Source organism: Hippopotamus amphibius, chromosome 4, assembly GCF_030028045.1.
Source record: "Hippopotamus amphibius kiboko isolate mHipAmp2 chromosome 4, mHipAmp2.hap2, whole genome shotgun sequence".
Taxonomy (NCBI): Eukaryota; Metazoa; Chordata; class Mammalia; order Artiodactyla; family Hippopotamidae; genus Hippopotamus; species Hippopotamus amphibius.
In genome coordinates, this window is record NC_080189.1 from 30,606,208 (window position 1) to 30,633,675 (window position 27,468).

The 27,468-nt window shown below is 35.9% G+C and overlaps 1 protein-coding gene across 5 annotated transcripts; it reads right to left on the bottom strand.

Annotated features, from left to right (window-relative positions):
* Positions 1 to 1,131: 1,131 nt before the first annotated feature.
* On the bottom strand, positions 1,132 to 25,580 carry ING3 (inhibitor of growth family member 3). Of its 5 annotated transcripts, XM_057733439.1 has the most exons (12): positions 25,418 to 25,580; positions 25,097 to 25,168; positions 22,423 to 22,523; positions 20,807 to 20,872; positions 12,353 to 12,449; positions 10,516 to 10,587; positions 9,167 to 9,286; positions 8,756 to 8,913; positions 7,964 to 8,157; positions 6,463 to 6,655; positions 4,046 to 4,084; positions 1,135 to 2,501 (listed from the first exon to the last, which is right to left on the bottom strand). In XM_057733439.1, exons 1-12 carry the CDS (start codon positions 25,443 to 25,445, stop codon positions 2,385 to 2,387), a joined length of 1,257 nt encoding a protein of 418 aa, XP_057589422.1. In that variant the 5' UTR covers positions 25,446 to 25,580; the 3' UTR covers positions 1,135 to 2,384. The 5 variants fall into 5 exon arrangements, with proteins under 5 accessions (XP_057589423.1, XP_057589422.1, XP_057589424.1 ...); XM_057733440.1 differs by lacking the exon at positions 10,516 to 10,587 and having other exon boundaries at positions 1,132 to 2,501; positions 25,418 to 25,554; XM_057733441.1 differs by lacking the exons at positions 1,135 to 2,501; positions 4,046 to 4,084; positions 6,463 to 6,655; ... (1 more) ...; positions 10,516 to 10,587; positions 12,353 to 12,449 and having other exon boundaries at positions 8,779 to 8,913; positions 25,418 to 25,554.
* Positions 25,581 to 27,468: the final 1,888 nt, after the last annotated feature.

Genomic DNA, 27,468 nt, shown 5'->3' on the forward strand with positions numbered 1-27,468 from the left:
GTTTATCAAACACAGCTTTGTTTAGACATTTAATTAAGCCATTTATTGCTTCAAATGTGTCACCATGAACATTGTAATATACACTCCACAGCAGTAAGGCCTCAATTTTTCACCACCTATAAATTGTGAACCCACATTTGGATTTTTTGTGCCACCAACTGTTACACGAGTTTTGTACAACAAAGATTTTGACTGTGTATATTATAACACCAAAAATGTTCATATACCCCTTGATGTATATGTCACAAAGAATATTAATATTTGGCCACTTTTTTTTTTTTTTTGATGAGGTAGTTCCACGTTTGGCCCATTATATAGATTTCAGATATTAACAGGTCCCACCCATTACTGAATAATTGCACAAAATTTTGGTTTACTCCTTTATACATGCTTCATAAAATATTTAATGTTTGAGCTTAAAATTTGTCAAAATGTTTTTGAGTGATTTGGTTAAGTAGTGGAATTCACACATTGAAAGGGGCTATAGCAGCTGGAAATAGGGATGTTCCTGACTCTGACAAGGAACTTTCTCTTAAAATAAGGCTGTACATAAGGCTTTTTCCTTTGACCAATTCCTATAAAACAAATGAGCTCGGAAGTCATTATATATAAGATTAAACAACACCACTGAGCATCTCCAGCTGACATGCTAATAAGCTAACTGAATACTACGTTATATATTATTTCTTAAAGGTTTATAAAATCTCCATGAAAATACTGAGTATCACGAAGTCATGAGTACCCACATATGAACCTAACCTAGTTTTATGGGCTGTCCAGTTATAAAATCAGACTGCAGCAGCTCAGAATTATGGAATCTTGAAGCTGGAAGAGGCCCCTAAATCCCCTCTCTAATCCATACCCTTTGGGTAGCATTGCATAGATTTTATAGTTTTCTGTGTAAGTTCTAAGAGGCTCAAAAGTGGTTTTGATTAAAGCAGAAATCTGATGGGCACAGTAAGTTTCAATATAAAAGAAATATGACATAATAAGTATTTCTAAAATTTTAAGGATTTTTCTATCAACCAGTCTTGACATTATACCTTAAATAAAACTTCCACTATGCAAAACTTATAATTTAAATAGCACCTATAGAATAAAACCTTAGGAGTGCTTTATAGACATCCTGAAACCAGCATCACCCTGGTTTAATAAGCTCCAGAGTGATTAAAGATGTGAATTAACTGTCATACCAACATGTGGTAGAATCAAAAAGAGAACTGAATTTTAAGCTCCAATCCAAGGGTTCTCTTTACTTAAATTGGCCACACTGCCTCAAGTCAAAACAACTATAACCATTATTTTCATTTTATCTGCTGTAATTAGACTTCTTTCATGTCCCTTAGACTGAAGGAAAAGTCAGGGAGATGTTCTAGAAAAATACATTTGCATTTCAAATTTACATTAAAAATGTCTTTCGCTTATTTTCATATCACAAATTCCAAGCATTATTAAAGAAATAACAGATTATGCAGCATTCTGTGTCCTGGGCCTCTGTCCTTTTTAGATTATGAAAATTGGAAGTTAGTTGGAATTGAGAAATTTTCATTATTAAGTGTGTAAAGTATAAATACAAGTAATTTTTTAAAAACTTTATTTTAACACCTAATACAATTCCAATTTTAAGGATTACTTGCACAAAAAAATAAACACATTTGGTATAAAAATGTATCACTTTAACACCCTTTCCCCTCAGCCCCTCCCCCTCCCACCCTCATGAACTGCACTCTATCTGGATGCAGGAACATATAAAGACTAATGGCACAGATTAGTTTTTACCTACAGGAATTTCTGTTTATGTACCCAGGTACTCTAGAGGACACCAGCCCACTTTATCACATGAACCATTTCCTTCAGCCCGCTGAATTTAGTTTCACATAGAAACAAAGCTTATTATAAAGGCATTTAAAAAACCATTATCTTAAATTCTTTTTAGAAGCACTGACTTTTTTTTTTGCAACCATTTATATACAGTGTTACATAACAGCTCTGGAGTACAGTACATGCAGCAGAACATACCTGTTGAATATAAAATACTTTTCTTAAAATCTTCATCGTTGGAATTCTCTGAAGTCTAAATTATAGAATGCCCATTACTTGGAGAAAATGGTTGAGGAGTACAAATGTCTGCATATGTTGGCCACTGAAATAATCCAAGGCTAACTGGAATCATATTCAGAGCACACCAGGAGTGCATAAATAATTTACTTACATTATTAAAATACAACCCATAAAATTCAAGTTCGAGATCTTATAGGATTGTCTATGTAAATCCTTTAAGTGGTTGCCTGGCAATGCATTGTTTCTTCTTTCTCTTTTCTTCTTTTTTAAAGTCCTACATAAAATGGTGAAGTTTTTTTCTTCCTCAAGTGAAACGACCACCCTTATTTGTGCCGACTGCCTCTTCTCTTCATTGCAGCAGTGCACTGTGGACAGTACCATTTTCCTTTCGGTGCTTCTGTCAACCCAACACATCCATAATGGAACCATTCTATGGGGCACTAGAAAGCAAAAATGCAAAGAGGCAGTTCTTAGTCAAAGATTAGGAAGTATGTTAAAATATGCCCAGCAGACTAAATATTAATAATCAGATTCATGGAAACAGAACTTTGACATCTAGGAGCTGATTTACACAGATCTTTAGCCTAAATGGTAAGTTTCAGAGATGAGCAAATGGAGACAGAAAAGTATGCATCTTTGTTAACTCTGAGGTTCACGTAATCTACTCCCATAATCTTAAATAATGAACACAAATTCACTAATTTTCATAAAGCTGGAGAGTACGGTGATACCAACTCACAAGGACAAGAAGAAATGAGATGGGTCTCTCCCATAGGAGGTAGCATTTTAAAGATTTTATTTAATATTCAGCCTTATTCATTTCCTCATCAAATAAAACAAGCTACTTGTAATTAAAGACATAAAGGATTGTCCTGGGTTTCCTTTCTGGTGTATCTCTTCCTAGATATACAGAGAAAAAGAATTCCACTGTGAAATACACTAAGTGGTTCTACACTTCCACAGAAAATCTTAGTGCTTAGAAGAGCACAACTGGGAATGAGAGGGATCAGAGAGAGAATGACAGGGTGGTATTCACAGAAATCTCATGCCTCATTTGCACTAAGCGCCCCAGAAGACAGTTTACAATGGTCTTCTTGAAATGGTTTTGCAAGAATCACAAACAGTCTACAAGTGGTTCTACAGAGGGAGGTGGAAGGAGAGTCTTTCTCTATGTGAACATGTTGTTGGGAGCCTGGCAGGTCAGGAAAGTACACATTTTCATGAGTCAACCCTGATCGATTTTCAAATTGTTTTAAAAACTTAAAACTCTTATTATTAACCTTAGGATCCTGACATTACTGATTGGTCCTTCTTTAGAATTCAGGGTTCTGTTACCCCTCTGGAGGTAAAGATGGACAAAAGGGGGCGGAGCTGTGTGACAGTAAGAAGGGAGTGGATACTACTAGACAAAAATATTCTTGGCATTCATTAAAAACATATCTCTAACCGAAATTAAGCTTCAAAGAAAATAAATAGGAATCCTTTTCTTTTAAACCTTCTTTATTTTTTAGTATCAGAAGTGGCTCTTATCAGTTGACACCTGCAGAGTACAGTAGGAAACACTATACTAACGGGAGGAAAATAACCCACATTAGAGCCTTCACCTTAGCATTATGCTTCCTGAAAGAATGTAGTGTTCTAAAGTTCCAACTCTTCACTGTGAGACGTGAACTGAATTCTAGTAAACACAGCATTCTGTGGCAAAAGGGGAGGAGGGTGTATCTAATTTTCATACAACGTAGCACCTTTTGAGAAATATAATCTGCATGGAAAACCATAAAATTAGCTTCAAAAAAGTTAAAATAGGGAATACATTAAGGGACACTATCCCATGTGGGGGAGGAATATCCTAGCATTATTATAATTAATATAACTCCAAACCTGTTTTCTTGGACTGAGAGACACAGTAAACCAAAAAATATACATTCAAGCAGTAATAATCTGTGATTTTTTTCATTCTTAAATAGAAAAATTTAATACTTACATCTTGGTTATCACAACCCACCATCTCACCATAGGATACCTAGTTAAAAGAAAAATATTTTTATTATGACTTTATAACAAGCACCTAAACCCAAATTAATTGTCTGTGATACTGTTAAGAAAATAGAGGCAAATACACTGAATATACAATTGCATTAAGAAACAGGGAATATAGTTGTATACAGTTTACAGTTTTTTTCCTGAAAGAATTTTTTGGGGACCAGGATGTAGGGGGGAGATACACAGAAATTATGTGCTCTTTGAAAGTCTGCAAGAACTTGTTCTGTAAACTACCTTGACAAAGGAGTCAACTATTTGGGTGGTTCTTTTCATAAAGATTTTAAGTTTCTTTCTTGGTTATTCACATACTTAAGTTTTTTTTACTTTTACTTGAGTCAGGTTAGGTCATTTATATTTTTGCAGTCAACAGTCCATTTCATTGAAGCTTCTGAACTTATTATCTATTTATTATATGTCCTTTCTTATTTTTCTTTTTGCTGTTCCTCACTAGCACTTTATACCACAACTTCCTAATTCTTGAATTCATGTATGTTCTCAACGGACTGAATACATTTTCAGAGAGGGTTTATTTTACCAGATGGCATACTTCCTGATTCTCTGCACGAGTGAAAATATCTGTATACGAGTCTATGCATAGGTTCAACAGCTTCTCTGGGTAACAATTTGCAGGGGGAGACAGCAGGGTGGGGATGCTCAGATTTCTCCCTCAAAGCTCTACAGACATATTCCATCAACTTCTAGATTTTAGTGTTACAGAGGGGAAATCTAGGGTGAATATGATTTTGTTCTTTCATAGGTAACTTACACCTCCACTGCCAGGATATTTACAGGATATTCTTAATCATTAATATTAAAAAAAAGTTTATCAGGTGATAGCAGAACTAGCAAACTCTTAAATGGCATATCCTTAAAAATTAGCCTGGCAACTCACACTGTTAAACACAATATATTGCAGACAGATTAAAGATTTAAATGTGAAGAAATTGAAGCATATCAAGAGTTAGACCAAAACATTTAAAAACCAACACACAATTATAAGGGGACAAGGAGAAGAGGCCTTCCTAAAGATACAATCCATGGCTGAATTCATAAAGAAAAATACTGACAGTCATTACTACACAAAATTGGAATTTTAGAAGGTACATGACAAAAATGATAGAAGAAATCAGCCAATTCATAAAAGAAGTCGTCAAAATAACCAAAAAAATCCAATCTTACTACTAATATAAATTGAAACAACTGTGTGATTCAAAACTATCAAAATTGCTACATGGTTTTTAAGAGAGAATAAAATCCAGTGTTGGACAGGGTTCAGGAAACAGGCAAATTCATTCATTTGTTATTTTTGGTTGTAAATTTTAGAAGATAATTTGGTAGTTGGTATAAGTATTTACAATTTAATTTTATTTTTAAAGGATTGAGCTAGAAATTAGATGTATGAAATGGATTACATAAAAATGCCTATTATGTTATTTGTAATTTTGAAACAATTAAAACCATTAAAATAATCTATAGCTAAATATTGATTAAATAAGTTACAGTACAGAGTGAGAAGAAAAAAATGACAAGAAAAATCATGTTCAGTACACATGATTTAGTGAAAAATGCCAGTTATATAAAAGAACATACCACGATTCCAACTGTCAAATTCAAACACACATACACCCTACGTGTGTATCTGTGTACATATGTATTATGAACTGAATGTTTGTGCCCCTTCCCAAAATTCATGTGTTAAAAGTCCTAACCCCCAATGTGACTGCCCATGAGGAGGGAATAAAGGTTAAAGGAGGCCATAAAGGTGGAGCCCTAATTTAATCAAGTTGGTGTCCTTGGAGGAAGAGACACCAAAGCTCTCTTTCCTCAACATGTGAGGACTCAACAAGAAGGGGGCTGTCTGAAAGTCAGGAGGAGAGCCCTTAACAGGAACAGAACTGGTCAGCACCTTAATTTTGGACTAGCCAGCCTCCAAAACTCTCAGAGAACAGATTCCTGTTGTTTAAGCCACCCCAGTCTGTTGTGTTTTATTATGGCAGCCTGAGCAGGCTAAGACAATATCCATGTAGGGTATGTACATCGAAATGCTTGATTATAGGTTGTATCTGAGGGCTGAGATTATGGATGACTTATGTTTCTTTTTACTCTTTGTATTTATAGCAAATAGGTCATTTTTATAAGAAGCAGGAGAAAAAAATATTTAAAAAGCAAGGATTTTTTTTCCTTTTTTTCCCCCCAAGCATCCATAAAATACAAATATTTATTTACAAGCACCTCCCCAAACCATGAAAAAAGCAAAAGTATTTTTAACTGGGGTAAAAAGAATGCTAAAAAAGTGAAATAGCTCTTCTTCCTAGTTTACTCAGATTATGCTTTTACAGATCTATGTCAGACTTTTACCTGATTACAAATGCAGTATCGTGGTTCATTTGGGTCATAAGTCCAATCAACCTGACTGTTGGAATCAGATTCTGGCACAACTGTTGTTTGTTGAGAAATTTCTTGTACAGCAGTCGATGAGGAAGAACACGATGATAAGGAGGAAGAGGAGGAGGATGAGGATGACTGCTGGCTTGAAGACTTGTTGTTGTTTCTGAAAAAACAGCATCAGTTTTATTTGCTCAGCATCCAGAAGTTACCTGAGAATAACTTCTAAGTAAGTGGTATGAAATAAAATAACACTAAACATATAAATTAATGTTTAACGCTAACGTAATCTAATAAACAGATTTAAAAGCACAGTTGTTTAGAGCGACAAAACATTTTTCATAACAGTTTAATTTTGAATTTTTGTTTTGTTTTGTTTTCTGGAGAACAAAGATATTCAAAGGAAATTCTTTCCAAATATTTCAGTTTTTAGAATAAATTTTTAAGCAGTTACTACTCATCATTGATTTAAATTGTAGGGAACATTTTTAAGAATTAGTATTAGTTACGGCTATCTTACAGACATTCTTTGTATTTTTAAGCAAACTGAACACTTGTCATCAAAATCTAAAATACAAATACATAGCAGCATTTGATGAAAATGATCACAACCGTCAACTGAAATGTGAATCCTTACTTGCGTAGGACAGGAAACAAAGAGTGTCAAAATTCAAAAGAAATTTACCATTATCTGTATGCTAATAAATTTTAAAAATACAAAAACTTGTCATCAGTTATAATAAGTTTGGGTCATTAAACAAATTTTTAAGATATTTCACACTTTTGTGGTAATTCTACACTGATCATTCTTTTAGAGATTTAGTCACAGAAAGTACAAGAACACAGAAAATACAGCATTTACTTACAGAAAATATAACACATTTAAAAAATAAATTATGATACAATTATAATACAATTCTTTTGCCCTAGCATTTGAACTTTCATTATGAATGAATACCGAACATATGCAGGTACTTTGGAAAGATGTGCCAAATGCTGTTGTTTTCATATGATAAAGTTCATATAATCATCCTAAGAATCTCATCTACAAAATCTAGGGATGTTTTCATAATTTCAATTTTGGGGATATAATACTAAGAATTAAGACAACTTGCTCTTAATCAAAATGAAGAATCTTATTTAAAAAAATTTCCAGGAAACACATGACAAAATAAGGGGTTATAAGTAGAAAAAAGTTTCATAAATTGGTTTATCTTAATGAACAAAAGAAAGTCATTTATTAATAACCCAATTTAAGACTCTAGAAAAATTAAGGTCTCTTAGTACTTTTTAAAGGCTTTATCCCTTTCAAAGTAAGTCAGTGTGAAGGAAATACCATGTCTTCCCACCTCCCCAACGTTCATCCTGACTCATTACATACATGCTGCCTTTGTTGATACAGGGAAGCCCAGCTGGATGCCAGGAAGTCCTCAAACGTAGTAAAGATATGGGCTACTGTACCAATACAACTTACTTGCTCTTTCTCCCGCTCCGTGAGTCTGCCGCTGATGAACTGGCGTTCTGTGTCAGCGTAGTCATGAGTGCTGAAGATGAGGAATAGCCAGCTGCTTCCCTGGGCATGGAAAACTCTTTTCCCAGCTGAAAGTCATTGTTCTTAAATGCTTCATAGCTGGCTTTTAGACTTGATGTTCTTCGTCCCTCTTTCATCTTCAAAAGGCATTCGTTGGTAGTGTTAGTAAATGTAAGTACGCATATTTTCTTTTTCAAGTCTTACTAGCTACAGCATTATTTTGGCTTATCCAATAATATTTTGTTTAAACCATTATTTTCATTATTGTAGTTTACGTTATGTTATGTAAAGATTTAAGATCGGTTTTTACCCACTCATGTAGTAACTACAGGATGGGTAACTTAGTTTGGAATACAGATAATCAGTACAGAAGTGAACAAATTCAAGGCCACCTAAGTTCTGAGGCTATAGAGAAAGCCCTGGAACTGGTAGAAAGAATAAACTATTGTCCTAGCTGGTGGCTTACAGTCAAGAATACGAGCATCACGAGCAACTGTTACGAGAAGGGATCGGCATGACGTTGTATGAATCTATTTTTTACTTTTCATTATCCATCAGGTAATTTCTGCATATTCATTTCATTAAATAAAACGTCAGATATCATAAAACTATGATTTAAAAATGAAACTCTACAATGCAATAAAACTTTTTGTTCCTATCTAGTTGTTTCTACTAGAGTTTGCCAAGGATTCAGACAAAATTTAACATCCTGTTTCCAAACCTCTTCCTTTTTACCTGAGCTGTAGCTTGAACTGCTTGAGCTGCTGCCATGGTAATTGCCCCTGCACCAGTTCCTGAAGATAAGGAGCCAATATTATAGGATGCCAGAGGCTGGGACGAATTTACATTGTAAGCATTGTTGGAAGAGGCTGTAGAATTATTATTTCGACAACCTGTGTAGAATTAAAGAAGGAATAAAAATGGTTAGAGAGAACATAATGTTAGTGCGCTTAAAATATATTGCTTCTCAGCACAGATATAACCATTAAATTTAAAATTTTCAGGTCATATTTTTTTCTTCTTTCTTCCTATGGTAGACTTGAACCAGGTAAAGAATTTGTATAATTAATCTTAAATGCTGTCATTTTCCTCTACTTTAACACAAACAAAAAAAGAAAACCATCATATTTAAGATAATAAACTTACCTAACGTATTTTCCTTAGATGCATCTGATGTTAGGGTAGACAAAAGAGCTTCAGATTTAAACTTCTTTTCAGGTATATGATCTGTTGTCGTATGGTGAGAAGTTGGATTATATTTTCTTTCTGAATACAAATAAAGAATTCATGTGTTTTTAAATTTTAGATAACTACAGACAAGGCATAATATTGTACTTTCATCTGATTATAAACCATTACAGTTATGATCTGAGTTCCGCATGGAATATAGAACATTATGTTTTCTGAGAAGACAGGACAAACAGAACTATCTGTATCACATGTTTTATTAAGAGCAGGCAGCTCAGGGGCTTCCTAGGTGGCGCAGTGGTTAAGAATCCGCCTGCCAATGCAGGGGACAGAGGTTCGATCCCTGCTCCAGGAAGATTCCCACATGCCGCGGAGCAACTAAGCCCGTGCGCCACAACTATTGAGCCTGTCCTTTAGAGCCTGTGAGCCACAACTATTGAGCCCATGTGCTGCAACTACTGAAGCCCACACGCCTAGAGTCCATGCTCTGCAACAAGAGAAGCCACAGCAATGAGGAGCCCGCGCATGACAACAAAGAGTAGCCCCCACTCACCGCAACTAAAGAAAGCCAACTAAAGAAAGCCCGCACACAGCAAAAAAAGACCCAACACAGCCAATTAAATTAATTAATTAATTAATTACTTAATTAAAAAAAAAGCAGGCAGCTCAGACATTTAAAAACTTCAGTAGCAAAGTAGTGAAGATAACCCATGATACACCGTGGTTTCACATATAACATGAGGAGAATTTTGTTTTCAAAACATTATCTACAATTTAAAATAACTGTCAATCAACCTTTCTTTCATATCAAATTGATTTGTCAAAAAAAGGCACCAATACAGTCATCTAGCCAGCTAGCATCTGAATAACCACTCATTTACTCAGTAACTCACCAGCCATTTGAGACTTTATTATAAGCCAACAGTAAGACAAGCAATTGAGAAGCAAGGATGAAAAAGGCAGAGGGCCCACAATCAAGTAGTTTACTGTTTAGCTCAGTTACAACACTCCCTGGAGAGAACTGACTGTCTGTATGTAGTGCGTATATGCTGCTATTAGTACCACACGTTCTTCCTCTATGAATTCCAGGGAAAACAGACTACCTGTTCCCAAATCAAATATGCTCTTCCCAAATGAAGAACATAAATCTGACAGTAACTGCAATGAAAGAAATATATCTCACAAAATAAAAGGGAAGGATATTCATTTCTCAATTGGTTGTGTAAAGCTAGTGAAAGAGAATATATAGATAATATATTGAAGTTTTAACTGTCTTTAAAATTTTAGCTCTCCTAAATCAAACTTACTTTCCACTGGAGTATGTGAGTGAGCGTGGTGATTGTTCACTGGCTGTGAAGGAGTATCTAATTCCAGAGATCCTAAAAAAAAGAGAGAGGCATAGAGATACAGCGCATGAGGTATCACCACAGAACTTTACACATCAATCAACTACAGGCACTCTGTCCCCTTAACCAGGAGAGGAGTGGCAAGCTCTGATGCCTATGCCTGTATCATTTTAGCCAAACATATTAGAGGGTCACCACGGCCAATTTTACCCTGAGCCAATCTCGTCTGCGTTCTAAATAATAAGTAATCAATTTTTCAATATTCACCTTAAGTACAAAATGGGTCATGGCATGCTAATGTCTGAGTTAGAGAATTCACAACATTTGGTGCCACATAAGTGGATGAATGGGTATTGTTAACTCCATCACTGATAATATCTGAAAAACTCAACCTAGCGTTACGAGTTGAAGACCTTTTAGTGGGAGATCCTAAAGTATTAGGCGACGGGACATTACTATATGAAAGAAAATTCTCCGATCATTAAAATGACATATGATAGTAAAGACTTCCTAAAAGTTAGGGATTTTGTTTGTGAAAAGTGATGCATAGAATCTCTACCATCAAGCTTTAAAATACCTTTACAGGAATTTCCTGGGTTTATCTTCATCCCTTGGGTGGAGCAGTTTTTATAACTTGATTTAATTTACTTTCATATGTCTGCATCCTTACAGAGGATGCTTCATTAACCTTCCTGCAGTACTGCATAGGCATGGGTTATTGCTAGTCACAGCTATCATCAGCATTTCAAGAAAAGAAAATATTTTATTTTGTCTCAAAATACTTATTATCTTCAGATAGGGGTTCCCCTGGAATAAAAGTATCTCAAATAAATTAGATGATCCTCTAAAGTGATGGCAACTATGGGTACCATGATGGATTCATGCGTGGCTGCTGCCCTAGCTGACTTCTAGAGAGTATATAAACTGAGATATATGTAACCTAACACTCTAAAGAAAAACTTTCATCTGTGTGTAGAAATAGGTACATGTTCTTGCTGTTGAAATAATGCACCAAGAAAAGAGATGCTTGAATCCTTTAATTAAATTCTACTAGAAATCAGCCATAATACTGATTTGATTCAACTAACATTTAGTGAGTTGGTCTATTCTGGGCTTAGCACAGCACTATCTGCTTATATGGACATTATCTATTTAGGCTGGAAGAGCTAAATTAGTTAAAGAAACAGAGCTCATGTCTCCATTTTGGGGAAGTTTCCTGAGTTAAACCCTAGAAGTGATAAGAGTAAATTATAGCAGGAGATCAAGTTGAGCCTTGCAGAAAATTATTAAAATGGCTTCTTGCTGATAAGAGAAAGTTTAGGAAAGACTTGTTTGAGAAAAAGAGGAAGTGTTGAAGAACTTGTTAAAATCTTTCTCAGTACCACAGCTGAGGGAAAGCTTTAAAGGTAGTTCTTGAGAAGAAAAATAATAACCTTCCTCAATGCTTAAGTGTATAAACAGGCAGGGCAAAGTCAAAACATGTAATGCCAGGTAGCTGACTTGTTTCTAGATGATTGTATTCCTTTAAATCTTTGTTCCTACCACTCGTCTTACTAGCATATATCCATGTTAAAAAATGGAGTGACTGAATATGTTATTTTCATGCAGCGTGAGTGGATGATGTATCTCCAAGTATCCGGGACCCAAACAGTCCAACTGCTGGGGACCAAGCTAACCCACCCAGGTGCCACTGTCCACCAAGCAGCAGGTTCTGAGAGGTCTCTGTGGGATGAATGTCTCCTCAATGATGTGCATGTGTACTGTCCAACATTGATGCAAAACTGTAAATTTTACTTACGCCTCTCTAATATTTCTGTAATTCCAGCATTATCAGCTTCCAACTCCATTTTAAACTTAGCCAGTTCCTGATCCAGCTTTCTCAAGTGTCGATCTACCTGTTTCAAAGAAGATCAAAGATAACCACCACAATTTGGGACACTATTAAAGTGTCAGTTTAACGAGGAAACCTAAATCTTTATTTCTTTTAATGCATCTGCTTTGTATCCTTAAGCAAGTCAATTAACCAACACCGCAGGTTTTTAAATCTATAAAGTGAGGGTGCTAGGCTAAATACCTCCTAAGTCTCCTTGAATAAATTTTACGTTTTAAGAAACCAGAATCGAAATTTGTTAGAAAATGTTTAGAAGAAGTAGGATATGAAAAGGGAGGCAAAGATGGGGGGTGGGTGGCACAGGAGGGTTCGCAACTTTTCTTATTATGCACTGCGATTACTTTCAGCCTAATCTCCTTCTACTTATAACAAGGCCATCCACACTGTCAGACCGTAATAACTGTGACTTACAGTAAGGAATGAAAAGATCCTCAGTCTACAAACAAAGAGGCTCCTATATTCTATATATACATTTCTCTAAGGCAGGAAAGTAGACCACTATAGTTGTAAACATTTATGTAAAGAGTTGAAACAAAAGGGGGTTTTAGCCAGACTACTCCATTCCACAAAGAGCTTGGTCAAATGGTTTTACTGTAATACTGCTGCCCTTGCTTAAGGTAGCAAAATTGTATTTTCTTTTTCACCTAGAGATCTCTGCACTGATTTCAGAAAATTTTATGATACCTCAAACTAGTAACAAGTCTTAATGTATTTTTTAAGCTTAATATTAAATTTTTTCAATACTTTTTTCAAATTTACTACTTTGAAGGAAACCAAAAAACACCGTCTTGAAAAATATTCATATCTTATTAATGACATCTTTTTTTCAAACTCTAGTTTCCCTCTTATTTACTGTTACAAATAAGAGTTACTTTCTTACAAATATCAAAATGTCTATGATACATCAGAGGGCAAAAAATTTAAATAAGATTTTCAATTAAATAATGTGTATCTAAATGAAGGAGTGGGGAAGAAGAGTAGCAAAAGACAATTTGCCGGTGTTAGATGCCAGGTAATGTGTTTAGTGCATCAGAAGGTCTGTTTGCCAGTCCTTGGCCTTGCTCTAAACTTTTGAGATAGGTTACTACTGTCTTCACTTCATAAGTGAAGAAATTAAGGCTTAGAAGGGTTAAGCAACATTCCCAAATTCAGCAGCTAATGCATTATAAAAACAAGACTTAACTCTGATCTATTTGTAATAAATTGTGCCTCAGTATTTATACCTAACATTGCCCTCTGAACTTCTGCACACAGGAGCCAATTTTTTTTAATTAATTAATTTACTTATTTAATTTATTTATTGGCTGAGTTGGGTCTTTGTTGCTGCACACGGGCTTTCTCTAGTTGCTGTGAGCGGGGGCTACTCTTCATTGTGGTGTGCAGGCTCCTCATTGTAGTGGCTTCTCTTGTTGTGGAGCATGGGCCCTAGGTGCATGGGCTTCAATGGTTGCGGCACACAGGCTCAATAGTTGTGGCTCACGGACTTAGTTGCTCCATGGCATATGGAATCTTCCCAGGGCAGGGCCTGAACCCGTGTCCCCTGCATTGGCAGGCAGATTCTTTACCACTGTGCCACCGAGGAAGTTCAGGAGCCAATTTTTTAACTCAAAGTAATATAATTCAAGTTGAAAAAAATAAGAATATTGTCTCATTATTTGTATTTTGTATATTAACAGCAAACATTGAAGTGCTGGTTTATGATTTTTCAATAATTCAAAGCTCAATTTTCCTTCCATCTTCACACAATTTATTTTGCAGAGCTTGGCAGAAGTTGTAATTACAATATTTAAAATCGTATAGGGTCACATATTATAGATACATGCTCCCATTCAAAGAACCCGCAGGTAACTGAACACCCTTTAATGTAAACTCCCTTCCAATAATAAAGTATGAACACAGACCTGTTATTCAAGAATATCTCTTACACTGTCAAAATTTAATCTCAAGGGAAATCAGAAAAAATACTCATATTTAAATTCCAAATCTACTTAATGCAATGAAAATACTCCACCACCTTTCTTACCTACAACTATACTACAACAAATATTGAGTTCCTATCATGTGCTTGGAGCTGGGTAAATGGAGAATAACTGAAGAATTCCTGCCCTCATAGGAACTAAAATTTAGCTGACAAATCAAGATTTATATAAGATTTTTAACACAATAAAGGTATAAACAAATAAATAAAAATCTCCCAGATGTAACAAATGAAGAACAATGAAAAAGGGACAGAAGCAGCACATAAAGAAAATATATAACATGGGGCTATAGTAGACATAAAGGAGTTATAAATGAGTTAGATAGTGAAAAATGGATTGTCTTTAAGTAGATGGAAAGCAGGAGTAATAATTAAAGAACTAAAGAATGTATAGAGACAAGAAGACAAACAGAATTCTCAGAGAAAACAAAGTCTGGTGTGGCCCGTTATAGATGTAGACACTATAGAGAGGAAGAGTGTTGGAATCTGGGTTGGAGGGGTTGGGCTGAGATGAAGAAACCATACACACCCCCCTAGCTCACTCCACCCCTGCATTTAAGAATTTCTTAATTATCTTAAAGATAGTACTGATAAGGTTTAGTACACCTGAAAACATGGAAATAATAATGGAATTCCCAATATTAGATAGCTCAGAAAAAGCAGTAAGACCCAAAGAACTGATAACTTAAAAAACCAAATTCATAATTAAAATAAACAAACACAGAAAAGCCTTAACCACGTTGTGGTGGGGAGTTCTGTAAGATAGATTCCCATCATTCCCACCTCCCGGTAGGTGAAAAAGATTATGAACTGATTAATATTATAAGCAATTATCAGACAATGAGAATTATTTTTATTCGATTCACCGTTGCTGTACTAAGTCAAGTTAGAAGTTGGGAAGGAAGCTGACCACAAGATTTAACTTAAGCTATAAAGCATCATGATACTTAAACAATATTAAACAGCCACAGCAAGAGCTGAACTGAATGTGACCGAAACCTCATTAAGTGCATTCCCTCTACCTATCCTAGCTGAGCACCACAATGGCCCCACAGATATCAAGTGAAGTAAGAACCTAAGTTACCGCACCCCTCCACAAGCACCTGACTCTGTAAGACTGTAAGACTGATTTACAGTAGTAAAGAGGATACTGATTCAATCAAAAGATTTTCCATTAACCACAGATTTCTAATACAAGGCTGATCACCGAGCCTAATTATTGATTTGCCCCCCACTTAATGCCAATAAATGTTAGCCACAAAAGTTTCCTTACTCTACAACCCTAAATCATATCCTACAACCCCGAATCATAACTTTTTAAAATTTATTGTCCTTTTTCTGACCGTTTCAGAGACAAAGGAAATTCTGTCAACATTATTTGTTAATATATTCACGATCATAAAAATATTTAAGTCAGACTTGGCCCTTCTGCATGAAACAAACAAAAATTCCTCATCCTTCAATTTTTTTTCCATAGAGCTGTAATCCTTTATTCTTTCTCTTTTGTCTCTTTCAGTTTTCCAATATTCAAGTTTTAAAATGTATCACTTGATGGACTCAAACTGAACTGAGTATAGTTTTTTAAAAGTTTTTCCATGATTTTATGGCTTCCAACACTGTCAAATTCTAAATGTTAGATGTCGAGTTTGCCCTTTCACAATGAGCACTCAGTCAACAAGGTTCTAAGCTGAAATCCATGGCAATAAGAGATAAATTCCTATCCATGAAAAGATCTAGTAATAGTGAATAAGGAGGGTAAACTGGGGAAGAAAAAGGAAACATGATGGCAAATCACTTCTCTGATGGTAAGTCATGAAAATGATTCCTCACATCCTGAATTATATTTAAACTAGATGAAAATTTGATCCATCTTTAGGGTGAATAAAATACTTAAGGCCTTAGCACATAAACTACATCTAATCACTCTCCTAAAAGACAATAAGGATAGGAGACAAATCAAAAGGTCAAGCTCACATAATACATCGCCTTAGAGTATCAGATGAGGAATTCTCAAATTTATAGGTAAAATGTGGACCTAAAATATAATCAACTCGGGAATAAACCAGAATATAAAAAAGAAGCAAGTTCAAGGGTATTTAGCACTGTAAGAGGCTGCTAAAACCATTCAAGCATTAACTACAAGCTCAAGCTTTATCAGAATATATATAAATCACCTCTATTAGGTACTGTAATCTAATATGGCCTTATGACAGTGGCAGGTGGCTGAGGAATACAAAAAAGTGTTTAATGACTGTAAGAATCAGGATTCTGGAAGGAAATTATTTTAATAAGATAAGACTTTTTTTTTTGGTCTGTTGGTCAATTTTCACTAAAGCTACTTAAAGGTTATTTGTTCCAATAAACCTCTAGTTCCACAAATTTCTTCATTTGCGGATATTTATGTGGTCTGATTTTTTTCCTTAATAAATGAGGTCGTCAGTACAGTGCTGGTCACAGGAATAAAAAGTTTAGTACTGATTTTAAAAGTAATTAAAATATTTTCATGAAAAATAATACAATTAAACACTGCACTATAGAAAACATTGAGAGCAAAATCAAACACAATTATATACTCAACTGCTGCATCTCAAAGCCTGTAAAAATAATACATGCTTACTAGACATTTCCATAATAATATAATGGTAAAGTAAAGCCATACATAAAACGTCCTCTAAGATGTATTCCACTCCTCTGTTTAAAATCTTTCACTGGCTTCCCTCTGCTTTTAGACTAAAAACGCCACTCCACTGGCTTTGAGGCCCTGCACATGTTGGCTTCTGCCTGCCCCTCTCACACCACTCTTCTTTCTCACGACACACCAATCACACTGGCCACCTTCCTGGTTCAACCTATCAAACCCTTTCCCACCTCAGATACTGTACTTGGTTCATCATCTGCCCAAAATGTTCTTCCTTAAGCTTGTCACGTGGCTGGCTCTCTCTCATTTTCCAAGTACCACCTCAGATGTCATCTCCTTACACAACACTCATCCTGGCTAGTAGACTCTTAACAGCCTCTCCCAGTTACTCTTTCCTCCTCTTTTCACAATGTTTATTTCCTTCATAGCACTTAAGAAAGTCTCCAATAATCTAGTTTGCCTACATCCATTGCCCGTCTGCATCACTACTGCTGATCCAGCACCAGGGACCACTCATAGCTGGAGAGCTATAAATATTTGCTGAATAAGTGAAAGTTAAACTCTCCCATTATGTAGAACTGTATAAAGAGAAGTACCATTATTTATTTGGTAAAGGATCTATAAATAAAAATTACTGTATTTTTACACTTACACTATATCCTACCCACTCACCTCCAAAGCACAGAGCCTTCTAAGCTCTCACATGTTAAATGTTACAGGAATTTAGTGAGTGTGCATAATTGATTTTAATGTTTTAACAACTATTTATTCATGAGAAGTGATGCTAGTGAGAGAAGTAAAACAAGAAGATAAGAGTTAACTCTTAATACAATGAGTTCCAGGGCCTAGGAATTCTCAGATAAGATGAACAGAATAATTACTGTGTAATTGCCAAAACTAAGTGTACACATGGAAAAGTAATGGAGAAATGTTTCTCAACTTGGGTGGGGAGTGTGGGGACAAGGGAGGTAAAATTGGCATCAGAACAATGCTCTACCCTGTGGTATTTGGTCTCATCAGCCTCTGGAGTTGGGGCTGAAGATGAGAAGAAAGTTACCTCTATATGAGAACCACTGAACAGAGAAAGAAACAATGCAGGTCAAGGACAGAACCCTTTGGAACAGCAACCACTCTGAGCGATACCCAAGGAGACTGAGAAAGGCCACAAAGGTGGAAGGATAATAAATTAATATAAAGTCTGAAGAAGAATGGATTTTATATGAAGGATATCATGGTCACCTGGAAAAGCAATGGAGTGTTTAAAAAGCAAGAAAGAGAAGGCGGGGGAGTAACAAAAAGAAAAGAGGAGGGAAAGGAAAGGGACAGAGATAGGAAAGAGTAGAGAAAAGACAAAAGACAGTCTTAGAAATAAATAATGGGGGTATGTGGGGTAAAAAAAAAACAGGTTTAACTGGGCAGAGCTGAAAGGGAAGCAGTGGCTTCAGGAAAGTAGAAAATTTGTTAGAGAAATGAGATGAGTCTTTCAAAGAGTGAGTGCCTACTATCTGCCAAGCTACAAGCACTGTGTGTGTGTGTGTGTGTGTGTGTGTGTGTGTGTGTGTGTGTGTGTGTGTGTGGACAGATACAGATAAGAGATATATGGAGACAGACAGAGACATATGTATATAGATGTATCTATATTTGTCTCTGTATCTCTCTCTGTGGAAGGTGGGGAGGGGAGAGGGCGAGAAAGAGATTGATTCAAATCTTTCTGTAAGGCACAAATTGATACTGTTATTTTACAGATAAGGAAACTGAGGTTCCAGGATTAAATAACTTTTCCAAAGCCCTGCTGTCAGTGAAGTAGCTGAACTCATGTCTGTATGAATCCATTATGGGTCCTCGCTTTCTATTACATTCATTACATTGTATTAAATCTATTATATCACCTTTTATTACTTCAATCTCTAGCCTAAATAATCTATCTCCCTCAAAGAATTTACTAATTTTTATTTTCATTCTATGTTTATCCATTACCTCTGAGTGAAATGCTTTCCTCTCAATACAATACTAAATCTAGGGCCCCAAGGCTCTGAAAAAATTCTATCAAAACTCATTTCATACACTCTAAGAAATCAACAGTAATTTTGCTTGACTTAGTTCAGTCTTTTATCAGATCTCCTTAATATCCAACTGTATTAATCGGTATTTGTTAACATGTTTCTATACAGGCTCTTCATTTTACTTGTGGGCATGTCCCTGTGGGCCTGTCTTCCCAACTAATTAACAGATACCTTGAGCATTTATTCTTCATTTCTCCACTGTATCCACATAAAACTCCATTACACCAAGTACAGAGTGGGTGACCAGTGTGGTTTGTAAACAAGAGATGGATATACACACACACATATTTAAAAAGTATATATTTGTTACATATATTTTTTTCTAAATGCATGAAGTACTTTTAATAAAGGTGTAAAAAGTAGTAAAATAAAATATAAACAAATGATTAGAACCAAAGAGCTATATGATTTAAAAAGCAGGTAGTTTCTAAATAAAGATCAACACCTAGTCACTACTTATGAGGAAGAATGTTACTAAACAAATTAGTCCTGGATTCAAATAGAAATGTCTTTCTCTATGTTTATAGACCTAATTCAAGACTAAAACAATTAAGAACTTTTTTGGGGTTTTGTTCCACAGTAAATCAAGCTACCAGCCCACTCTACCCTTCTTTAGGTAGTAACTTTTATGAAACTGTATTTAGAATAACTGTATGAATAAAAGAGCTTAGGTCTTTATAGCCATTAAAATATTTTCACTATATAAAAACAATTAAGCATTTTCTGCAGTTTTACACGACAAACGTTTTCTGGTTTAGTATAGCATTCACAATGCATACCATATGGGGTATGCAGCTTTTATCTGTCTCATGCTCACCAATGATGTTTATAGTAACATGTACCTGTTCAGTAATAAAACTGTATCCAGACAGGACTACTAAAATAAGATATGAATCCATACACTTAAGTAGTTAATCAAAAGTGAGCATTTGTTTTCAGCTTTAACTTTCTTCGAGGCAGAACCAGATATGAGTATTTCCTGAAATATATACTTTGGGAGAAGCAGCTTTACACTTAAAAAAAAAAAAATAGCACCATGATCACACCAATTTGAGAAATATTGCATATATCTGTCTTCTTCATGATTTCAATCTTTAAGAAGTGCTGCTGCTACTGTAAAAAGAAAAAAAACCCTTTTTTAAAGTTTATTTAATCTTGTGTTCCCCAGTTTTGCCACCTGTGCCAGTTGTTGAGTGCTATGTACTGACATCACTTAATAGACAGCTGAGTACTACCTATTAACACAGATTCAAATAAGTCTCTTTTCATTTTAATCAGACTACCAAGAACTGTCAACACAGTACTCTTATATGTATTTTGCCACAGAAACGTCAAAAGATGATTTGTCAGGCAAGTAAGCATATTACCTTAAGAAGATAAGGATTAGTAAAATAAAGTTAAATACCTATTTTTGTTAAAAAAAAAAAAAGTCTAACATCAGGTACAATCTTATAGCAATGTAGATTTGGCTAAAGTGTAAAGTTCTTGATCTACTGACTGTGGACTCTCTCTCTTCTACAAAGAAACCAAAAAGTAGACACTGAACTCTGAAATTAAATGGGATCAAGAGAGCAACAATTCAGTTCAGTCTGTTCTTCCTCTTACATTTACGCCACCACCATTTAAAACATAATCCACTATTCAAAGACTTCTGGCACAGCACGCACATTAATTTTACTTACCAAGTCATATATCTGGTTTGCCAACTGTACCTTCTCGTCTGCATCTTCCAAAGCTTTATAGTAATCCTGAAGAAAAAATTTGTGTTTCAAGAATAAATTAATAATTTAAAAATATGTGTAGCCAGGACATACAACTGCATTTTTCATTATCACAGCTTGTTATCACTGCCAGTCATTATACATCAGCAATAAACATCCAGTTAGGGATAGGGTGGGGAAGGGGTAGAGTCAGAAATTTTAGACAATAGCCAAGGATTAAAGGAAGATGTTCAGAACTCCTAGAAAAGATATAAATAAAAAATAAATATCATCCAAATCTAGCCTCTATACTAGTAAAAATTATGTGAGCCAATGAATATTTTTCTTTAAAAATAAATGTTATTTAAGATGTAAGATTTATCTAATTTGTAAAGAGTATTTATGCTATCCATTTTTAAAACTGTTATAAAAGCAACTATTGAAAGGATTCTGACCTGCATATCCTTTGTTTCCAATTGTTCTATAATTCTCACTTTAAATTAGGTATCAATTCATAATATCTACAGATTTCTCCCCAGTATAAAGCAAATTTTTTTTTTTAATTCTATGTATTTCCATGAAGTAAAATACTTTTTAGGGTATATCCAAGCTGAGCTACACCAAAAATCTAATAGGATAAAGGGATGATGAATAATTTTAGGATGTATATATATGAATGCCTATATTCACACACACCTGGGCCTCCAAGTATCCTCCAAGTCAGGACTAATTCTATAAAAGATTCTGAAGTTTTTGCTCCTAACAGAAATAATGTTCGCCCCATGTGGTAAAATAAATAACACAACTAGTTTTCAAATTTCTCAGTTGACTTTTGAATAATTCTATGAAGGTTGGGGGTAGGGGAGCCATCATTACTCAGAGATATTAAAGGAGTTGTCCCATGTCACAAGTCAAATGGCAGTGTCATGACCAAACTCAGGGCTTGTAAGTAGTTCTTCCACTGTATCGCCAGATAAACTCGATCATACCTTTAAAGCAAACCTTGAGGGGAGAGCTGATACCCGTTGGAAGAGAGCTCTAAGTACTGTAAAACTAACAAAAACTCAAAGATTCTGTATTTCTAGGCCCAAGTGATGTACAAATTTACAGTTTTAAACTAAAAATACTTTTAAAGGATCCTTTCAACTCTTAGGATTCTGTTCTATGATTCCACCAACCTACATACCCAGAAATATATAAAATATGCTTCAAGGTTGCTAATTTTCACCCTAGTCTGTGGCCCAAATTGGAAGACAATAGAGATCTAAAGACAAAGCAACTATAACTGCCTTGTAGCTAGAACAAAACAAATTCAAAAGAAAAAATGTACTTTTTAATTGGTTCTGTAACTCCCTAATAAGTCACTAATTATTGAAATAATTTTCTATTTACCAAAATGCTTCAATGATTAAAAATTCCTATACCTGAAGCTCTAAAATGTAATACATCATTTTTAATTTTATAAGACACATTTATAATCTAAAGAGCTACTGATAACTTTCCCTCATTTTGATATCCCCCAAACTATTTAATTTTAAGATATCTTCCTCGTAGGGCCTCCGTATTCACAGATAAATCATCCAGAGTGTTGAACGTACCTTTTTGATGGATGCCATTTGCTCTTCCCTCCACTCCGGTTTATTTTTCTTTGCATTCATGAAGAATTCACTGACTCTTTGTTCTAGTTGATCCATTGCATCTAGGACATAATAAAAACATTTCATATTTAGATGACCGAACTCATACACTAATATACACGCTTTGATGTGAAAAAAGAAAAAACATCTGACCACATACACTCTTTTACTTGGTCTGTAACTTAAATGTGTCATGTTCTAATAATGTAAATATATGGTGCCTTAATTACCTTAGTAAAAAAAAAAAAGTTACAATTTTCCCTACTGACAGTTTATTTTTGTTGTTACCTCAAAACATTTCCCAATAGTCAAAGCAGTCAACAATGTAAATAGATACTATACCATAGCTGTTGAATGATACAGGCTTGGAGTCAAAAACTAGTGATATTAAGTCAGCCAAATATGCCAAAACACAATTTCTTAATGAAAGCACCACTAGATAATCCTCACGTCTTTCAGTAAGAAAATGTGATAAAAAGGTTTCAATCTTTTGCTATATACCATTAAGCATCCCGTCATCTCATATCATGACTGAAGGTGGTAGGTACAATCATTTATTCACTTAACGCGCAATATTATTTGTTCTAGATAAGTTTTTCCTAAGGTGTATGCTAACAACAGTCATTTCATTCTATATATGCTAAAGAAGGAAAAATAAATAAAATGGATTTTGTTGCTACATAAATTGAGGAAAACCTTTTTGCTATACTGTTTTGGAGATTTGCAGGCATAATAGTGCATTTCCTAACATTTGAAAAAGAGATATCTTTTGTTAATCCATAATACCTATTACCTTTGGACAATTCTAATTATTGTAAAAAATGCAAGTTTAAAAAAACCTCTAACTTATATAATCAAGTCCAAATTGCTAGAGAACTTAACATTCGTAATGGTAAAGTATAAAATAACAACTACCCTTTACTGAATGCCCATTTTGTATCAGGCACTAAACATTCTTATTTATCGTATTTCTTTTAATCCTCAGGACAATAAAAATCCCTTAGAAGTGGCAATGTGGTCAAGGCCAATGAATAAGTTAGTAAAGCCCTAAAATGAACTCAGATCTCTGATGACAAAATCTATGCTCAATCCTGTAGAAAACACTATTTTAGCAAATATTTAGCATTTCAACTACATTAAAGTTAAAATGAATTTCGTGAGCAAGCTGGAGAAACACACAATTCAGACTTTCACACTACAATCCACTGAACAGAAGAAAGTGACTTCCATGATGTATCACCTTGTATTATGCACCACATAAAACCAACAGGATGCTGAGAAAAGAATATTCATGAACAGTGGGTATGGAAGTGTGTGGTTAAGGCGGGGGGGGGGGGGGGGAGGGGGGGAGGGGAACAGGTTCTTAGCTACCTCAAGACTCCCACACTCTGGAATGTTCTGTTCTCTCACTGCTTTCCATGATACTCCTTTCCTCCCTATCACACCCACAAATCCAGATCTTCCCCCACCTCTACTTTTCTAAGAAGAAAACCTGTCAGCATAAGAAATTTACCTCAATCCTAATTCTATGTATAGTCTAAACATAGCCGGTACACATGGGATCAAAAAACAACTTCTGCAGATATACCCCATGAAGGCCGGCCATTAATATTAGTTAAATAATTAAGGAGTACTTAACATTTCTCCAAACAAAAGGAGTGACACACAGCCAACAAAGTACACTTGATTATACATTTTAATTATGTATCATATAATTCATTTCACATTTTTAATTTTTAATATAGTATCTCTACAAGATAGTTGTAACAGCTGTATTATATTCATTTCACAAAGGGGGAAGGTGTGTGAGGTTATTTCAGAGCATGATGGACACACATTTTGTACTCAGCAGAGTTTTCTTGTTTTGAACTTTTGCTTTAAGTATTTACCTTATTCTTTACCCTTTCTGAATCACAAAACTCTAAAAAAACTTCACAGGAAAAAAAACAATGATCATATAAACTAAATACTGCTCTATGAAAGAGCAAGGTTATTTTGGGGAAAATGTCTCTGGACTACCAAGCTATAACTGAAAGAAGAAAAGACAAAATTTTTGTTACAGCAGACAAGAAGCTTTACAGTAAAATTTTATTTCCTTTCTTATTTTGACTGAGACACTACCATGCTGTTGACAATTGAGAATGTATCCTTTAATGTGTAACGTTTCAAATGGGTCATTCCATGATCACCAGGGTCTCTAAAGAACTACATATAACCTGTGCTTCTATGTGTTGTCCGTTCTGGAATTCTGACTAGCATGAATTTTAACAAAAATATAAATGCTGAAATCTACGTTCTATACATAGAGTCGCAAGTCAAAATCTTCGCAACATTTATGCCGATGTGCACTAAAACATATCTACATTCTCAGCGAAGGTATAGAAACTTTTATTGCACAGTCCCAAATTCGAGAAAGGAGCACAGGTGCTCTAATGCCACCTTCTCTTGTAAAAGCCAGGAGAAAAGCAGCGTGGGAGACAGAAGAGGCAAGATTTGGCATTGCCGGTTCTTTTTGACAACTTCTGTACTAGCGAGTGAGCCGGAGGAGAACCAAATAGCAGAGTCGCTGGCGTCGATGGCAAGTAAGTCTGGCACTGAACGCGCGCAGCAAACAAGAGCAAACGCGCCGACTTACTCTGCACTTGCAGGTCCATCTCGCGCATCTCTGTGAACCGGTCCCGCAGGTCCATTGGAAGCTGCTCAATCACTGTCAAAGGGAGAGTCCGTCAGAGGGGCGGGGCCAACGGCGAAAGTACGCGCCTACGTCGCTGCGTGCGTGCGTGCGTGCGTCGGGGGGGGTCGAGGGAGCCGGCAGCCCACAACGAGGCTGCCAGTTACCGTGAGAGAGAAACATCCCCCGCCTCCCCCTCCCTCCCGCCATCCCGCCAGCCCGTCCACTCCCGCCCTCGCCCGCCCGCAGGTCCCCCAGACGGGCCCGCCAGCGCCGCCCACTCACTTTCCAGATAGTCCTCTAGGTACAACATCGCGGCCCTCAGAGCTGGGGGAGCGAGGGGGTCCAGGGGTTTATTTGTGTCACTCGCTGTCGCCGGAGTTTTGTCCCTTCCAATATGGCGCCTCCGCTAGCAGCACCCGCTCGGCTTCGGCGGAAAAAAAAAAAAAAGAAAAAAAAAAAAAACCACTTTGGCGCCTGACGGCGCTTGCCTCACCGCCGCCCGGAGTGGTCATTGGCTGGCTGAAGCGATGACGTAAGCCGACCGGAGCCCGCCCCCGCGCCTTTGTGGGAAGTGTAGTTTTAATCCCTCCCCAGCAGGCTTGAACACGCTGGCAGGGCTCCACGTGCAAACTACAGACACCAGGCGCCGTTGCGAACGGTGCGCAGCCGAATCTGAAATGCGGTGCCTCTGTTTATTTGTTGATTTTTGCACGAGGAATGATGGGAGTTGTATGCGCCTGCGGAACACAACTAGGAACAACTTTTCACCTGTTCGTTACTGCTGTGATTCCATGCCCCGGCGTTTGTGAGTCATGGATTTCAAGTAGTGCTAGGTAGACGGCAAAAGGTTCTAGCGCTAGAATAATCGGCAAAGTTCGGGCAATTGGGATTGTTTAAAACAGAACTCATTGCTGGAATTTATCCTCAGTACCCGCTGCTAAAGATGTAAGTGGGACGTCAGGTTGGCTGTCATGTAACTAAAACAGTTGACACTCAGAACATGGAGTAAATATGTATTTCCCATATTAAAAGGTGAACAAATATTTCTCAATAGCCTCTTACATATTCTGTTTTGTGGTCCGTCTCGTCTTCATTCCAGTGGAATTGATATATACATACACCTGCACCAGAAAAAAAAAAAAAAAAGTGAACAACCAGAAATAACGGATGAAACCTTACTATCTAACGGTAAATAGCCTGTATTAGACGTCTGTAGTCCCGGGAGCTTGTTTTGTTTTGTTTTAATCTTTCGACTGCTCCCCGCATTTGTTCAGTCTTGTTATATTTAGCCCTTCACTGCTCAGTTTGTTTCCTTTTGCTTTAAAATGTTTGTACTCAGTAGTGATTGGATATTGTTATTGTACACCTGTCTTAACTACCCCCCCCCCAGGGAAATGTGTCTTTAGTTCATAATTTAATGTTCTGTTTATGTTTTCAGATCGGAGTTGAAACACTTTATGCATTTATGTTTCCTTTCTCCCTCCTTTACTGTTTTTTTGCTCAAGACTTTTTCACGGCTGTTAATAAGGATGCTTACCTGTCATACTGATGAATCTCAAAGGAAACTTACCTCAGTCCTAGTAAGAATTACCTAGTTTATTTTCTGTACTTTTATCTAAAATCTAGTGCATTCAGTCTTCCTTCTTCCCTCCCTTCCTTCTGGCTGCTTTTAAGATTTCTTTGATATGTTTGCAATTCACAGTGATGAATCTAAGTATGAATTCCTTCCTTCCCTCCCTTCCTCTTTCTTTCCTTAAAAAAATTTTTTTTAACCATGCTTAAGATTTAAGAGGATTTTTAAATCTCAGGAATAATGTCTTGCAACAATTGTAGAAAATTCTCAGCCATTATCTCTTTAGTATTGCTTACTTCTCATTTTTCACCATTATCTCTTAGAGCATCTATATGATATTGATAAAACTTTCTCACTTTATCCTCCATTTCAGTTAGTCTTTCTTTTATATGCCCATCTAAAATTTTTCAAATACTTTTTTTCAAATACTTTTTAATTTTAAAAGTACTATTTGTTTCTCTTTTTGAGCCATTTTCTAATTTCTCATACAAATTAAACATAGTCTCTACTTTATGTCTTGTTAAGTCCAATACTGAAAATTTTATTGGTCTTTTGTGCTGTTTGCTGTTTCTTGTAGCTTTTGCACATGGTGGCTGTTTACTTGTGGGTTTTTATTTTGGACTCTGTGCTTGTGTTTCTGGGGTTGTAACTGGGAATTGTTTGAGGCCAGAGTTAAAATTGAGTTTTCCTAGATTATTAGAATTTGCTTCTGCAAGTTGCTTGGAGGCACCATCAATCCTAGTACCAGGTTAAATTCTCC

What these genes read in the sequence shown, in the direction of transcription:
- ING3 (XM_057733439.1), bottom strand. Translation starts at nt 25,445, where the DNA reads ATGTTGTACCTAGAGGACTATCTGGAAA. An exon ending in ATCTAAGGAAAATACGTTAG is followed by an intron (nt 8,914 to 9,166) that starts GTAAGTTTATTA and finishes AATTCTACACAG; the next exon opens with GTTGTCGAAATAATAATTCT. An exon ending in CGGAGCGGGAGAAAGAGCAA is followed by an intron (nt 6,656 to 7,963) that starts GTAAGTTGTATT and finishes CTGTTTTTTCAG; the next exon opens with AAACAACAACAAGTCTTCAA.